General features: G+C 48.5%; 1 protein-coding gene across 4 annotated transcripts in view; it reads left to right on the top strand.

Moving 5' to 3' along the window:
* Positions 1-16,214, top strand: part of LOC138525617 (cystathionine beta-synthase-like protein) — a 398,784-nt gene that overhangs the window by 280,872 nt on the left and 101,698 nt on the right. For all 4 annotated transcript variants that reach the window (XM_069635667.1, XM_069635666.1, XM_069635665.1 and 1 more), the window contains exon 13: positions 5,160-5,294. In XM_069635667.1, coding sequence (XP_069491768.1) covers positions 5,160-5,294 — 135 coding nt within the window. The remainder of the gene's footprint in view (positions 1-5,159; positions 5,295-16,214) is intronic.

Below are 16,214 nucleotides of genomic sequence, written 5' to 3'. Positions count from 1 at the left end.
TGAACTGGATAGGAATGCGAGTGTCCGCGGCGTGAGGGGGTGCTACTCTGATGATCTTCCTATTGCAATATATTCTGTCTAGTTTGTGTCTGGCTGCCTGGCTGGGGTCCACTTAAACAATTCCATTGGGTGGACCGTATCTGTTTGCTGCAGGGTTCTAATTTCAGTGTTGATCTCCTGCCATATATTGAATTGCCCCAGACTGGAGAGGTAGTCATGGTTGGCCGTAAGGTTTAAGTTTATGAATGATATGAGATGATGTGGCATTTATAACGCGCCTGTACACAAGTGTTTCTAGGCGCGACAAGACAAGGAGGGGGGAAACAAGAGTGGACAAAATAACGATCTTATTAGGCCTTGTGTCATTCAGATTGCACAAGTGCGAGGAAGAGGGAAGGCGAGAAGTGCCAGGGGGGGAGGGGAAGGGGGAAGTGCAGTTAACTCACAAGTGCAGCCAGCAGGCGGCTCAAAGTGCAGAGAGAAGGGACTGTAGGGTTGCAGATGCAGGCCTTTTAGTGCTGGGGAGCCCGGAGGCAGTGCAAGGGCAATTGGACATGCAGGAGCCTGGACCCGAGTTCAGAGTGTGTCCAGTGCGCGGAGCAGTCGGGTGCATCAGCAGAGGATAGGAAGAGAGAAAACGCAAGTGAAAAGTAAGGTCTTGAGTTACTTCTGGAATTGGAGGTGGCTCTGTACTTGTGTATAGGCATGTTACAAATGCCATATCATATCTGCTCAAGTTTGAAAGTGGCAGGGAGGCTGTTCCAGAGGGAGGCCCTACCCAAGGAGATAGATCTGCCCCCAACTCTCTGCTTGGAGAAGCGTCTCGCCCTCAGAGTTGGAGGTGGATGTGCAGAGAGCTTGAGAAGGAAGAGGTTTTGGAAGAGAAAGTTTGAGGTATTGGGTCCCAGACCTCAGAAAGCCTTTTGGACAAGGTAGAGAGTCTTGAACTTGATCCTTGGAGCCACCGGGAGCCAGTGAAGAGATTTCAGAGCTGGAGAGATACGATCCCTGGGCTTGAGGCCAAGGACAAGTCTTGCAGTCCTGTTCTGGATAAGTTGTGAAGGTCAAAGAGTAGAGGCAGGAAGATTTAGGAAGAGGCTGTTGCAATAGTACAACCTAGAGAGGACCAGAGCTCTGGAGACGGTTAGCTTCTGGGGAAAGTGAGAAGGGTTGTAGGATTGTAGATGGTAAATTAAGAGAAATGCAACTGTGGGTGCATGCGCCCCCTTGCAGTGCACTAAGAGGGATTCACAACCAGGCTGGTGGATGGTGATCTCTTGGTCTGAATGGAGTCATTGCGTATTAGGTTGATTCCACCTACGTGCGTGCTCGTGTGATTGAGAAGGCTGATCATTAAGACGGTAGAAGGGTCTTGAGTAGCACTGTTAAATAACCTATGCAAAAGCAATTTCATAATGCCGTCTAGCAGCAGGTCGAAGATGTCCATGCTGTATCTGGCAATGGCTATGGAGTGAGCATTTTGGAGAATGGGGCAGGTCCTGTGGCTGCTTTCTGTCTTCAATAGATGGTTTAGATTGGAGGGTGTTGCTGGTGCTGGCTTGCGTGCCACTGGGGCGTGCTTACCTGTGGTGTGGGCATTTGAGTGTCCCTGTGCGCCATCATGGAGAAAGACTTCTCTGATGTGTTGGAGGCAGACCATGGTCTTGGGTTGTAGGGTGTAGGTGGAGGCAGACCATGGTCTTGGGTTGTAGGGTGTAGGTGGAGGCAGACCGTGGTCTTGGGTTGTAGGGTGTAGATCTGACTAGTATCCTGGGATCCTATGCAGATAACAGAATTTCTGTCAGTCTCTGTTAGGGAGAATTCTCTGAAATCTGCTAATTCCCCTGTACCTTAGAGACCCCCAGCACTTTTGCTGGACTCTAGGACTTTTTCATTTTTAACTTGGAGAGAGTGAGACCTTTTTCCCACTCTCAGGTGTATTTTTCTGTGATTTAAACTTGTTCCTTTTGGTTTTGGGAGTTTGACAACCTCCATAGGCATATTTTTGTATTGTGCCACACAGCACCTTCAGTGCAGTGACACAGGGAAGTCTTTCAGATTTGGCAAAGGTTTAAAAACCTTCTTCTTGGACAAACTACTGTTTCCAAGAGCAGTGAAGTGAAATTGACTTTACCTACATTTGTAACTTTCAAGACCCAACCTTGCTATCTTGGGTGCTGGAGGGGTTACTTAGTATCCCCTTTGTGTCTAGTTTCTCATGTAACATTTTTATGTTACCCTTTGTACAATTAATGGCTGGTGGCAGTGGTTTACATTTGACTACCATTGTGTTTTTTTACCGCGGGCTGCAATTGCAGCTGCAGTAAAGCACCCATGGGTGCCCATTTTGTCAAAATGGCACTGGTGTTCTTTTTTCACTATTTCTTGTTGGCAAGTTCCTTCTTGAGATTTACTCTGCGCGCCAAACCAGGTTTGGTTCCTTATATTTGGCAGGATTCACGAGTGAAGTCCGCCTGTGGCTCCAGGGTGTCTGGCGGGGGCAGGAAGCGAGGGAGGTGCCCAAATCTCCCTGTGCTTGGTAGGAGATAGGAATGCACTCTTAGGTGATTGGCCGGCTGGCTGTCTGCCAGACAGCTAAGCTGAAATGAATGGGAGAAACATGCATAAAAGGCGAGGCTTTTTGGCTTGGAAGGCAGTCGACCACTGGACGAAGGAATCCGAAGAAGAACTTGTAAGAGACGCCTTCTGCAACTCCTGGACCGTTTATTTGCCCGGTGAAGCCCTGCGGCTGTGCTGAAGCTCCGAATTCGCCTCGTCTAGAGAAGCCCTGCAAGGACAACTTCTCCCCTTCAGTTGGTGGGACCATTCAACTCCAAAGTAAACCCGTCTGGACATCCTCTCAAAACTGGTTGCATTTCCACAGCAGTTGCTGCTGGGACCAACGAGCCAGGGAGAGGAACACCAGATTGTGTGCGTTGCTTTTAAGCTGGCCAAGAGCTCCAGGAAGATCCTCTGGCCTCCTAGGAAGCAGGACTGACCGAGCCTGAGCCACCTCAACAGAGTGCTTGACCCCAGATGCAAGGAAAGCCCATCTCGACAGCCAGGAACCGCGGTGGTGCTATTTGCGGTAGACGCGAGGTGTTGAAACACCGAAGTGCCACTTGTTTGAAGATTGCCTGTTGCGGTTGCTCACAATCCCATTGCAGAGCAGGAGTCCTCCCTCTTGTCCCCATGACTGAGGCCCAGGAACAACAGCATCTGCAGAGCTACACAGGAACAGAAGCCACCTGCTACACTTTTCTTCCACCTAAAGGTACTGTACAGTCTAAGAGAACTTATCTCATTTTGTGCCACCTTGCTTGTTCTCAGTTGAGACTCGTCTTCGTTGCTCCTGTAGAGTTGCTTGCATCTTCTACTACTCACAGGCCTAACTGCTTGTGGCCCTAAATCTGATTCTACTTTTTCTACAAAGATTTATAAAACATTGTGCAAGACTTTTACTTACCTGCAAGAAGTGCTTCAGTTCACCTTGCCTTTTGCTAATTTAACTTTGGCCTGGCCTGGCTCCCTGAATGACTCTCCTCTGCTTATGTGTGTTTGGCCTTCCTTCCAGGAAAGAGTTACAGATTTTTGCATTGGGGGTTTTGAAAGTACTTATCTGATTAAGAATAATTGTGTGAACAATTGCCTAATTCTGAAAACTCTTTACTTAACACTCCTCTCAGTAAGGTTCAAAATGCAACAGTGATATATTAATGTCCACAGCACCCTAACTATTGAAGTCACCTGAGGGTGTAGGAAGTGTCTTTGTGCCATCCCAAATGGGTATTTGCTGATTTAGAAAGCTAAGAGTGTGTATTTTGAAGTGTATTTGTGTGTTGCTTGATATTGCTCCCTTCTGAAGAAGACTTATTCAAACTGACTGTTAAAAAAATTAATAATTGTTTAATAAAGAAACCTTGAGTGTAAGTGTTTTTTGGATAACTGTGCTGTGAAACTGTCACAGCCTTAGTACTCACATTGACCCCTCTTGAGATCAGCCTGGCTACTCGACCACACTACCAACCTGTGTAGTACAGACCTATACCAAAGGTTGGGTCCTTATTGCCAGGAGGCCAGGGTTGTTGCAGTGCACCCAAAGGGTACTCCATACACTCCTACCTAACAGTCTCTTTTCCCCTGATTGTCCAGGTTTGCAATAAAATGGCATGGTGGTGGCTTTAGTTATCTGACAGTTGCTGTATCTGCCGAGGTATCTTTAGATGGCTGAGGTTGGTGGTGTGGGAGGTGTATGGTGTGGTGGTGGTGGTAGTAGTGGTGTGGCTGCCTGAGTGAGAGAAGCATCTAGATTGAAATACAGGGGAAAGTAGTACATTCCCAGTGGCGTCTTCTGTGCTCCATTTCTACCCCTCCATCGCCTCGATACAACATGGTGCAACCAGTGATGAGCGGAGGCTGTGAAATGGGGGGCCCCTCAAGCGTTTGTGGCCCTCTGTTTCCCCCTCTTTCTCCAATGTACCCTGCACACCTTCCTCTTCAATAGTGCAGGGGTCCCTCCAGCGCACCACGTCCCTCCTCTGGCATCTCTCCAACATCTGAAATGTATGTGGCTCTTCTTTTCTTTTGCTTTGCACAGTTAAGCTATCCTCATCACTGCTGTTGCCATGGTGGATAGAGAGGATCTTTCTAGCATTCAAGACCCGCCAAGTCTCTTCAATCCTTTTCCAAGTACCTGTTTATACTCCTCCTACCAGAGGGCGTTGGTCTCTGCAGTTGGGTCTCTATGAATGTGGTTTCCGCAGCCCATGTTAACTCTTTTGTAATGAGTAATCCTTCACCTCGTACTCGATTTCTCTACAAGCCTGCACTCCTTTCTGTCTATGAAGATGGGGTCCCCAGAACCCATGAGGTATCCTGCACTTCTTGTTATCTTTGAGGTCAGTTTGGTGTCTGGTGCTCTTCTGCATTTTGGTGAGGGTTGTGGGTCTCAGAGCACATTGTGATGTCCTTCCAAGAACCTCTTTCTAGCTGAAGGCTCCTTCTGTTTTTGTTTCTCTCAACTGAGAGCTTTCTTCTTACCCAGCACCTCTTCCTCTCTGTGGAGTCTCTGCAATACAAGATGGTGTCTACATTGTGTGCCATCTAAAAGTTCCCAGAACACTTCTGTCTCAGAGTTACGCATCTCTTTTCTTTTTCAGGTGGTGGAATGTCAAGGTACAGGAGTTAAACCTCTGCGCTCCTCTGACGGTGCTTCCGAGTGTCACTTGTGAGAGAACCATTGAAGTTTTGCGCGAGAAGGGCTTCGACCAGGTTCCCATAGTGGAGGAGTCTGGGTATGTGATGTCTTTAAATTGATTCCGATATCTTTATTCTTAGACTACAGATTATGCTGTTCCATGTGCTTTCTGGGGCAGACCCCTGGTCGGGGATAGATTAGCGGACCCTTGGGACAGATCATCTGGTCCCCGATCAGCTAATTCCCACCCATGATAACTTTCTATCCCTCACTATCCAATATGTCCCTTCATGATCACTGCTACAGAAGCTGGTGGTGAGCATCTCGTTTTCCCGAAGGAAAAGGAATCTGGGTCTTGCTTTCATGACTTATACCTTCACTCTGGCCCCTCTACTACCTCTGCAGGGTGTGCCTCAAGCCTGTATCCCTCCACGGAAGTCTTTCAAATGTGGCAACCTGCTCCATGTCGCTACTCTCAAATCTTGTTCTGCTGTCAAACACTCCTCTGACATCTGTCACCTCCTCGAAGAACTTGACCTAGATGTCTTGCTCCACCAGGATATGGTTTACGGCCACTTCTGTCACAAGTTTTGACACTCTTCTCCCTGTGGGCTGCAAGATCCTCCAAGAACCAACCGCCCTGGAGGTGATGTAGCCCTGATCTTTCCGGAGTGAGTCCCGGCCTCTGTCATCCCTACGCAGGCCTACTCCTCCTTTGAATGCCTTATGCGCAGGCTCTCTATCTCTCCTGTCCTATCTCTAACTGCGCCCACCATCTACAGGCCACCTGACCAGGTCGCCCTCTTCCTCTCTGAATGGGTCGACCTCTCCACTCTCTCGCTTTCCATACTGCTGTCAGGCCCAACAAACTCTGCCGGACATACTTTGGATGTTCTCATCACCTCAGACATCACCCTATGTAACCCTCTCACCACTCCCCTCTCTTGGACTGACCCCTTTCTGCTCTACTCTCATCTGAAACTCTCAATCCCTCATGCAAAGCCCCCCTCAGCACTGCCACCTACCTTGTCTGTCATTCGGCCCATGAAGCGAGTGTCAGTGGAAGACTTTGTATCTACTTTCTCTGCAACTCCCACTTCTGCGGCTGACTCGCACCCTGACACAGCCCTCTCTAACCTGCATCTTTCTATCTCCAACACTCAGCACATCCTTGCCCCTGTCATGACAATCTGGCTGAAGCCTACCTCCAAGTGCAACTCTTGGTATGATTCCGATCTCGCCATCCTGAAACGCAAGTGCAGGGTGGCTGAGAAGAAGGGGAGGGCTTCGGGCGCATCCTCGGACAAACATGCCTGGCGTCTGCTCCAAAGGCAATACAGACTCTGTCCTGTCCAAGAAGAGAGCACACATTCAGGCACGCGGCTCTGCAGCCTCTAACAATATGGCGGAACTCTTTAAAATCTGCAAAGAACTCTAGCCAATCCTGTTGCAGTCTCTACCTCTCCTGCTCCCTCCCAGAACCTCTGTACGGCTCTGGCCTCTCACTTCTCTGCTAAAACTCAGGACAACCTGTCCTCTATCTCCTCCTCCTCTCTCTCAGCCCGCCTTTGGCCATCTCTCCCTATCCTTCTCCTTTCTCCTCTTTCTCTCTGGCAACACCTGACGAGGTTTCAAGAGAAATCCGATCTATGAAAGCCATCCAAACGGGTGCTCCCCTGCTCCTCCAGGACCATATTGACACCCTCACTCCAGCCTTGGCCAATTTCATGAATCACTCTTTTGCCACTGTCATTTTCCCCTCTCCCCTTAAGCACTCCCTTATGCACCCCCTCCTCAAGAAGCCGCCTGCCGGTCCTACCTGCCTGGCAAACTATCGCCCAATCTCCATCACCCCTTTCCTGGTTAAACTCCTTGAAAAGCTGGCCATCTCCCAGCTTACTCTCCACAATGAATCGGTTGGTTTTCTACTTGGTATTACTATACTTAATCGCAGGTCAAATTGACCTTTTCTATTTGACAATATTTTTTTGTTGAATTTTGGTCAAGATAAAATAAATGTATATGTGTGGTGGGTTAAGGGAATAGGTAAGAGTGGGCGGGAGTGGTACATTTCGAACCCAGAAACGACCACATAAAATGTGGTCAAATATGAAAAGGTCAATTTCTTTCAGTCAAACAGACCTAAATCATCTGCATGACCATCAGTCTGGTTTCAGAACTGCCAGAGGCACAGAAACTACTCTCCTGAACACCTGTGAAGATCTGCTCACCAACCTTGATTACAGCATTCCTTCTATCCTTACACTCCTTGATCTAACCTCTGCTTTCGATAAAGTCAACCACACCATCCTGATCAATCGACTCCTTGAGGTCCTGGGCATCACGGATCGGGCCCTGATGTTTCTGACCTCCTTCCTCTTGGACCGCACCTCCCAGGCCCAATTTAGTCCCTTTTTTCTCACGCCAGCTCTCTCTACCTGTGGCGTTCCCCAGGGCTCTAACCTCTCACCCTTGTTTTTCAACCTCTACTTGGCCCCTTTGTGCCACCTGATCTCTACCTTCTTCTCTAACTTCCGATGTCGCCCTCTCGGGCATTCCTGACTGTCTATCTGTGATTCAGGATTGGTGCGCCTCGAACGATCTCTGCCTTAATGCCAGTAAGACAAAGATCCTTCTCATTTGGGACCCTTGCCCCCGTTTCCCTTACCTCCCTCTCACACTAACTACCCGCCTTGGGCCCTCTTCCTTCACCTTCCTGCAGGGCAAAAACCTTGGTGTCATCTTCGACTCCACTCTCTCTTTCTCTCCTCACATCTCGTATGTCGCCAAGCAATCCCACTACCAGCTGCACCTCCTCAAAGGGACTCTTCCCTTTCTCACTTTCCCCCAGAAGCTCACGGTCTCCAGAGCCCTGGTTCTCAGTAGGCTGGACTACGCCAACATCCTCTTTCTCAATCTGCCTTCCTCTACTCTTCACCATCTGCAACTAATCCAAAACAGGACTGCAAGACTTATTCTTGGCCTCAAGCCCAAGGACTGTATCTCTCCAGCCCTGAAATCTCTCAACTGGCTCCCGGTGACTGCAAGGAACAAGTTCAAGATCCTTTGGAATGTCCACAAGGCTTTCTGGGGCTGGAGTCCGCACTACATCGAACACTCTCTTCCAAAATACCTTCCTTCTTGAGCCCTTCGCTCAGCTACCTCCAACTCTGCCTGGAGAAGCGTCCAAACCTTACAGAGAGTGGTAGATCTCTCTCTTCTACAGGTGCCTCTCTGGAATGGCCTCCCTCCCCATCTCAAACTTGAGCCAGTCCACCTGAAGTTCCAGAAGCAGCTAAAAACATTCCTCTTCCCCTCTGCTTTCTCTCTCTCTCTCCCTCCCCTGCTGACCTACCTGACCTACCCGTCTGCTGTACCGACTGGTGGCTTGGCCACCCTCAGAGTCTCACTCATTCCAGGCTCTTTCTTAATCGGTCACCCTTGCACTGCCTCCGGGCCTGCCACGCACTGAAGGTCTGTAACTGTAACCATATCGTCCCTTGTTCTCCTGGCACTACCCAGAGCCGTGCTGCCCCGGCTGCAATTATGCAATTACTCAGACCATTGCTGCCTTGTCCCCCCCCCTCCTCTCTCTTGCACCCCCGCTTCCCCCTTGCACTTCTCATTCTCGCACGTGCATGATCTGAATGACACAAGGCCTAGTAAGATCGTTTATCTTGTCCTCCCTCTGTCTCCCCTCCCTTGTCGCGCCTTGAAACACTTGTGTACAGGCGTGTTATAAATGACTGATATCATATAGAGGGTTACAAAAGCTGAGTAAGCAACCCTTTCCTAACCGTGCATGAAGGATGCACACACGACAGTCATAACATAGTGATTACATGCACCATGTGCGCTGTGATTCATTTTCCAAAAGCATTAACTGGCTCTCCCTCTCTCCTCCTATCACCAAGTCCATATGTGACACACTGTGCACATGTTCACAGTACCACTTCCATTGGATACTGAAGGCGGGTACCCTAAGAAGTGTCCTCACAAAATAAAGCTAACGCGCCCCGTCAGGAATGAGACCAAGAGATAAGTTGCCAGGATAACAACCTTTCTATAAAATAAAGTATCCAAGGAAAGCGCTCTGCCAAAGGTTACACGGGCAGCACATTATAAGGCACAATTTTGTCATCAGTGCATCATTATGTAGGGTACAAAACCACAGTGCAATTGGAGAGGCCGTATGGCACAGCCTGCTCTATAGGGGATGCAGGCTGCAATTGGCCACTGCTTCCCAGTCGATGTGGTTGTATGTGGGTCAGCTGGGCTCATCTACGCGGTGAAGGTCAGGACAAATGTGACACTTGTCTAACTATCTAAACTAAACAACAGGAACTGATAATACGAGAATAAGGGTGAACATAAAATCCTTGCAGGAATGGGGATTCTTAGAGCAAATTGGTTAATATATTGGCATTCCGACCTCTACATTCAGGGCTTCATTGATACCCGGGTCCTGCTCCCAGGTGTCTCCCCCCTGGGGGTTTGATCTACTATGCATGTTACCTGATGCCTCATGATACAAACAGACATGTGTTGGTTTAGAGAAAATATACTGCTGCATGGTATTTAATGTATGGTGGGTGTTCTGAAATGGCAAGTGAGAGAGGGTCAGATATGTATCAACCTGAAAGAGAGTGGAGGGTCGGTGACTGGCAGACCCTGGCCTGGCTGGGTGGGAGTTGAGAGGGTCTGGGCGGTTTTGTGGAAATGGATGGGCACTTGTGCTGGGGCTTGCTTTGATCTCACGCTCTGCAGTGAGCACATTCTGTGGAAATGATACTAAACAATTGCAAAAATAAATGGCTGGACTTCCGTGTGAACAAGGCTTGCGCAGAGCTGTCAGGGGATGGTGATGTCTTGGGCTCTCTGTGTGAGGTGCCGGGCCTGGGATAGCTGAGTTTTACAGAGGGATGATTTTTGGGCCTAGTAAAAAGATGGCATCTTGTCTAATACAAAATGGTGTCTGTTCTTGGGGCTGTAAACTGTATTATTCCTATAAGTTTCTGTTATGTCCTAAGGAGGCGTACCGTGGGGGTAGGTGTTTCTCCCCCGTTGGCCTACACGTGATGTATTTACCGCGGGAAACCCTAGGGGGGTGGGATAGGACCGTCTCCTTCCCAACAATACCCCACCCCATAGGTCAGAGTTCACAGATAAATCATGTTTAAGGTTCCTTTCAGATGCTTCAAAGAGTTGGAAAAGTCTTCCCATAGGAAACAGTGGGACAAAGACTGGAGTTTCTTTTGTTTTTTTTAAATTTGTATTTGGTAAAAAAACACCTTTACAAAAATAAATGATTCTTTTAACACATCATCTTAAGATCAATTATTTACAAATACATATTTACATAAACATTAAGAATTAAAATATTCCCTAATCCAAAGTAAGTGACTAAAGCATCTACTTAGTGCTCAATTATACATACTACAATGTTACATAATGCTGTGTGACCCCAAACTCAGATTCTAAATCAATTAGGAGTTATTGTGCCTCTCACATTTTGGCTAATCAATAAAGAAACAAAGTTTACGTAACAGGTACTGGGTTTCATAGTCGAAACAAAATTACAAGGGAAGAAAGTACGACCATGCGATTTTAGGGGCCGATTCATGGAACAAACGTGCGCCGAAAAAAGTGGTGCAAGATGGTGCAAGCGTGAAAAAGGAAGCGCATGCGCAAGCGTGCGATTCATGGAAGTCCCTGCGTGTGTCTTTCTCGGGATGTGCGCCAAACCCGTGCGTGGCGCACACGTCATTGCAACATCCCGAACGCTGTGCGCGACGCGCGCAGGTAAAGCACGCAACGTCTGCGCACACACCAAAGAGGGGACGGGACACGGGGCGTAACACGCAGAATGGGGAACAACGCATGAAAAAGAAGGCGTAACTGGGGAAGTACTGCAGGGAAATACACGGAACGCCCACACGCACGCGAACAACCCGTATTCATGGATTCGAATACGGGAAATCCGCGCACGGCAAAAGACGTGCATAGGTGTCAATACGTCTGCCACACAGAGGCAGGCGGAAGCGTCCCCGCGCACAGTATAAAAGTGCGCGCAAACAACAAACACGTATATACAGCTACGATGAATGCCCCATTTGTCGCAGCACTGATCGTGGGACACCGCAGGAGGAGGAGAATAGCCAGGGCCCACATTATTTTTACCCCGGACCAGCCTTTTTGGGATGCCCGACGACCACGTCTATGGGAGGTATAGGTTTCCACCTCATATCATCCTAGACCTCGTCGGGGAGTGGGAAGATGACCTTACATCCCGCACCCTGTGCTCCCAAGCATTGAGCCCCTTGGAGAAGGTTCTCAATGTCCTGCATTTTTTGGCCACTGGGTCATTTCAGCGGACTACTGCCATAGTGGGGGGGGGGGGGTCTCACAGGCCACGCAGTCACGCTGCCTACACCAGGTGTTGGCAATCATCACTGCACGCCCCTCAGTCCGCAGGCACATATACATGCCCAGAACACATGCAGAAAGGCAGGCCGTGGTCCAGGACTTTTACAGGGTGGTGGCACACTTCCCCAAAGTGCTCAGTGCCATTGATTGCACCCATGTGGCCCTATGTCCACCTAGGGCCACTGAGCACATCTATCGAAACCTCAAGCACTGGCATTCCATCAACGTGCAGGTGATATGCGATGCCAAGGGAATCATAACCTCTGTCTATGCAAACTACCCTGGCTCCACCCATGACAGTTTCATATACAGAATGTCCGCCCTGAGCCGGGCCCTGGAAGCTGGGCAGCATGGCGACACATGGCTCCTAGGTGAGTACAAATGCCTGTGCACATGCATGCATGTCACACACAGCCAAATACACAAACCGTGCAGAGTACCAGTCTGCACCAGTACACCAGTGTGAGAGGACGTGCCTCTGTGCTTCTCTGTTTGGACGGCTGCTGCTTTAAGGAAAAGAAGCTCCACTGCCTACAAAAACCTACCTACAGCGCGGAGCGCGCGCGGAGTGGGCTTCGCCCCCCTGGATCATCCGCGGGGTCATCCGCTGCTGGCCTGGCACGATCCACACGGAGGTGAGGTGGGACCCACTATTTCTCTATTCCCCTCATTGTTGGAATTTTTCTTCTCGTCTGTTTGCACCTGTCACTTTTCCTGGAGCACTCCGGTTTTGCTGAATATCCTGCTGAACATCCTCCTTCAAGCCACTCTTTCCTACACGCCCCCTCAACCCCCGCCTTTGGTGACCGCGGTGTCCCTCTATCTGCATTCCAGTATCTGAGTCTGCACTGCCCTATCTCCAGCTGAGAATGGAGGAGGATGCCGAGCAACGCTGTCTCAGAAGCCATTTGAAAAAAAATACTGTGTCCACGCCCCATTCTCAGCTTCCTAACTCACACAACTTTGTACCGACGCTTAAGCTAGGACCTGCGCAGGGCTCAGTCGGCTCAGTCATACCATCACGTCAGACGCAGATACCCGTGGCCGCGCTGGGATCTGGAGGTGCAGAGGGATGTGCCTCTCTCGCCTTGGCACTGGAGAACAGTCGGATGATGACTCCGCCTACCTGCGCCATCGACCTCCCTACCGCTCTGGCGAGTGGCCCTAACATCGAGCAGATCGGAGGATCTCTCGCTGTGGGTCTGAGGGCGGTGGCAAGGGGGCGTGGAGTTAATCATTCACCCTCACAGGAGCCACGGACGACATTTTCGGGGCTTGTGGGAAAATCTCCAGAAACTCAGATAATTAATCCTGCTATTATGTCTAGCGAAGGCGGTCCACAGGCGGACTTGAAGGCGGCGGCGGAGATATTGGAAAATCATAGTTTACGGAATCTGGACCCCGGAAATAGGGGGACCTCCTCCCAGTCGACCATAATGGCCTTGGTTCACTCATTGCCGCAAGAGATCACGGCTCATTCTCCTGAACAAAGTCTCAAAGAAAATGTATCACTGTCAACTGCTCTGTTACCACGCCATTTTGAGGAAACTCACACATCGATTCCGCAGCCAAATGATGATTCATTAATACAGATCTCTATTTCACCTACAGAAGACCCCACCTGCCCTCAGACAGTAGAGGTCTCAAATAAGCAAACCCCACCTTCCATAATGAGCCTAGACTCAAACGCTGATCTACAATTCAAGGCCTTGGACACTTCTAACCCTAAACTGAATTCTCTGCCTAATAAGAAAAGAATTCAATATAAAAGAAGAGGCAAGCAGAAATCGAAGCTACCTCCGCCACAAGGAACTAATGACCAAACACCTATACAAAAAAGAAAAGAAGATGGTGATGTTAAAGAAAACAAAACGACCAGAAGAACCGGGTCACAGTCTTTGACCAAAAAACGAGGGCTGGGGAAGCAGTCCCTGCCAATTCCGCTGCTCTCTAATGCCCTCTTGAACTTCTTTAAGATACAAGGAAAACGGAAACTCTCTCAGGACTCCGAACTTTCAGATGCAGAAATTCTAGAAGCATTGGAGGAGACGCCCCCTTTACCAAAATGCAGAAAACTAATATCTGGCCAATTAAAACAGTTAGAGGTGATCCCGACGGAAGACATCCAGCCTCAACCTACGGATGGGAACGTAACCAATACAGCGCACTGCTCCCCAGTATCAAAAAACAGAAAATCAGTACCTGGCCGCAAAATACAGAATGATGTGACGCTGTCAGAAGACATCTATCCTCAATCTACTGACGTGAACATCAGCGATACAGAACAGTGCACCCAATCAGACCGTCTGTCTACGAAAGGAGTCCATACAGTTCCATATACTCGACGAATTAATTCAGGCATATTGGATCTACCTGGACCTGAACCGCCTATATCCGTTCAGCCTATCCAAATGCAACAGCCAGAAATGCAGACAGATCAGATAGGGCTCTCGCAACCTGTTCTGTCCTGCCCGAATTACAGGAAACAAAGTCAGGCCACAGAGCCGCAGGCAGGGAGTGGCAGTTACTTGGACCGAAGAAATATGGACTCTATAAGAGAGTCTACAGCGCCTGAAGATCATCGGCATCAACAGGGAATACTGGACATCTTGGATCTGCTCCAACCTAAAGTATATCCCTCTCAGAGACTAATGAGCCCACAACCCTGGGCAAAAATTCATCTTCCATCCTCCAATCTTCGGTCTACTCCACAAGACCCCACTCTTGATTCTGTGCCACAACGTAGCTCGATTAATGGCCCATGGAACTCCTCGCCTAGACTACCAAATCTTCCGGAGACTGAGTACACCACAACGAGACGCCGGCACTCAGTTTCGAACACTCTACCCACAGATGGTAGAGACACCTCATCAAAAAATGGAAGACCACCTGACTCGCAAACATCAATACATAAAGATTTACCAAATAATAAGAGAGACATGACTACGATCATGTCAGCAATAACTATTGCGATGGCTCCCTTTTGCAAACTATATGAAACCTTAGGCGAAACATCAAGAGATAACACAGCTACTTTAGCAATTATCCAATCAAAGCTGACTTTCCTTGAGGGGTTTATATCGGCAATAGATCTGAAATACGATATTGCCCAAAGGAAAAGAGAGGAAATTGATCTAGACTTTGAAAATACGACGGCAATCAAGTTTCAAAATCCCACTGCACCTGTCCTTGTGGAACAAAAATCCACACAGACTATATCTAGGAAAGGAGACGATGAATTAGCATCAATATTCACGATCAAGCCAAAACCAGCCACAATGACGAGCAGAACTAACCTGAAGACTGCCACACTCCCGATACAAGGAAAAAAGGCCCTTACACTAACAGAAAAGGAGAAAAAAGATCCACTGCGACGACCGCCCTCTCCAGTCAAGTCAGCATTGGCCACACAGGCAATCATGGCAGGTAAAGAAATTACGGCCAAAGGGAAATCAATGGCTGTATCAGCGATTGACTTAGCTCAATCGCCCAAATCAACTGCTGATTTCTTGGACTCTAGCATCTTGAACAATATGTCTGTCCACAGTGAACAAGATCTATCTCCTAAGTCTAAAGAACATCATGAGACAGAAATCAGTCCCTTGATAACCTCAATTCCGCCTCTAGCTAAATGTGCTACAGTGGAAGGTCCCGTGATACTACACACAAATGAGGGTGAATGCGCTATGACACATATAGACGCTGCCCCACAAGGGCGGCACATAACCACCACCAATGCGGGCACAAAAGGAACCCGGCAGACGCATCCTTGCCGACTACATATACCAACCCAAAAATCAGAGGCGACGGCTAAAGTAGAGAAAGCAACTCGACTTTTCAAACTAGAACAAATATCGAGCAGAGATAAATACATGGTCCTTAACCGCAGAACAGTCCTAAAGATAACATCGTCCATATCCAGCCTGAAGTCTCTGAAAACGGAAGACTTCAATTTAATAGAGCCATATCACAGAGACAACAAGGCTAAAGCCTATCTCCATATTAAGGCAGGCGCAATTCAAAATCTGAGTCAGGAAGCGGCAAAAGAATTAAAAACTGCTGGCCTCCTCCTAACCGAAATTACAAGCCAGGATCCACCATGCAAAAGAGGAAATCAGAAAGAATCGTATACTAACAAAAGGAAAAAGGAAGCTAATTACGACGAGCAGTACTCTGCTCGAAGAGCAGAACTAAAAAATCATTTCCAGGTCCAGCCAGACACGAAACAGGAGACACATAGGGAAGATCTCAACATAGCACGAAGAATGGAGCCGAGGGTCAATCCGGGGAAGCGTGAAGAAAAACACAATCGTAAATACTCGACTGATACCGATGAAGTCTTTCCGTCCCAAAACTATCAAGTAAGATCAAGAATTAGCCCGGACAAAGCGACTCTAATCAGACACCGTGGATATCAAAGAAGTGAAAGGCTACGACATGGCTCTCCGCAACGAAGAAGACTCGACTCTAATAGAAATCGCACGCACTACTCCCCGAATAAGCGACACCATGATCCTCCGGCTAAGATAAAGAAAGATACATCTACAGGTGGTCCGTGGAACTGGCTAAAAGGAGCTCTCAGCTCTAATAG

This window comes from Ambystoma mexicanum, chromosome 7p (genome assembly GCF_040938575.1).
Source record: "Ambystoma mexicanum isolate Mex_15411 chromosome 7p, UKY_AmexF1_1, whole genome shotgun sequence".
Lineage (NCBI taxonomy): Eukaryota > Metazoa > Chordata > Amphibia > Caudata > Ambystomatidae > Ambystoma > Ambystoma mexicanum.
Note: the sequence above shows the minus strand (reverse complement) of the source record. Positions and strands in the feature narration are given on the sequence as shown.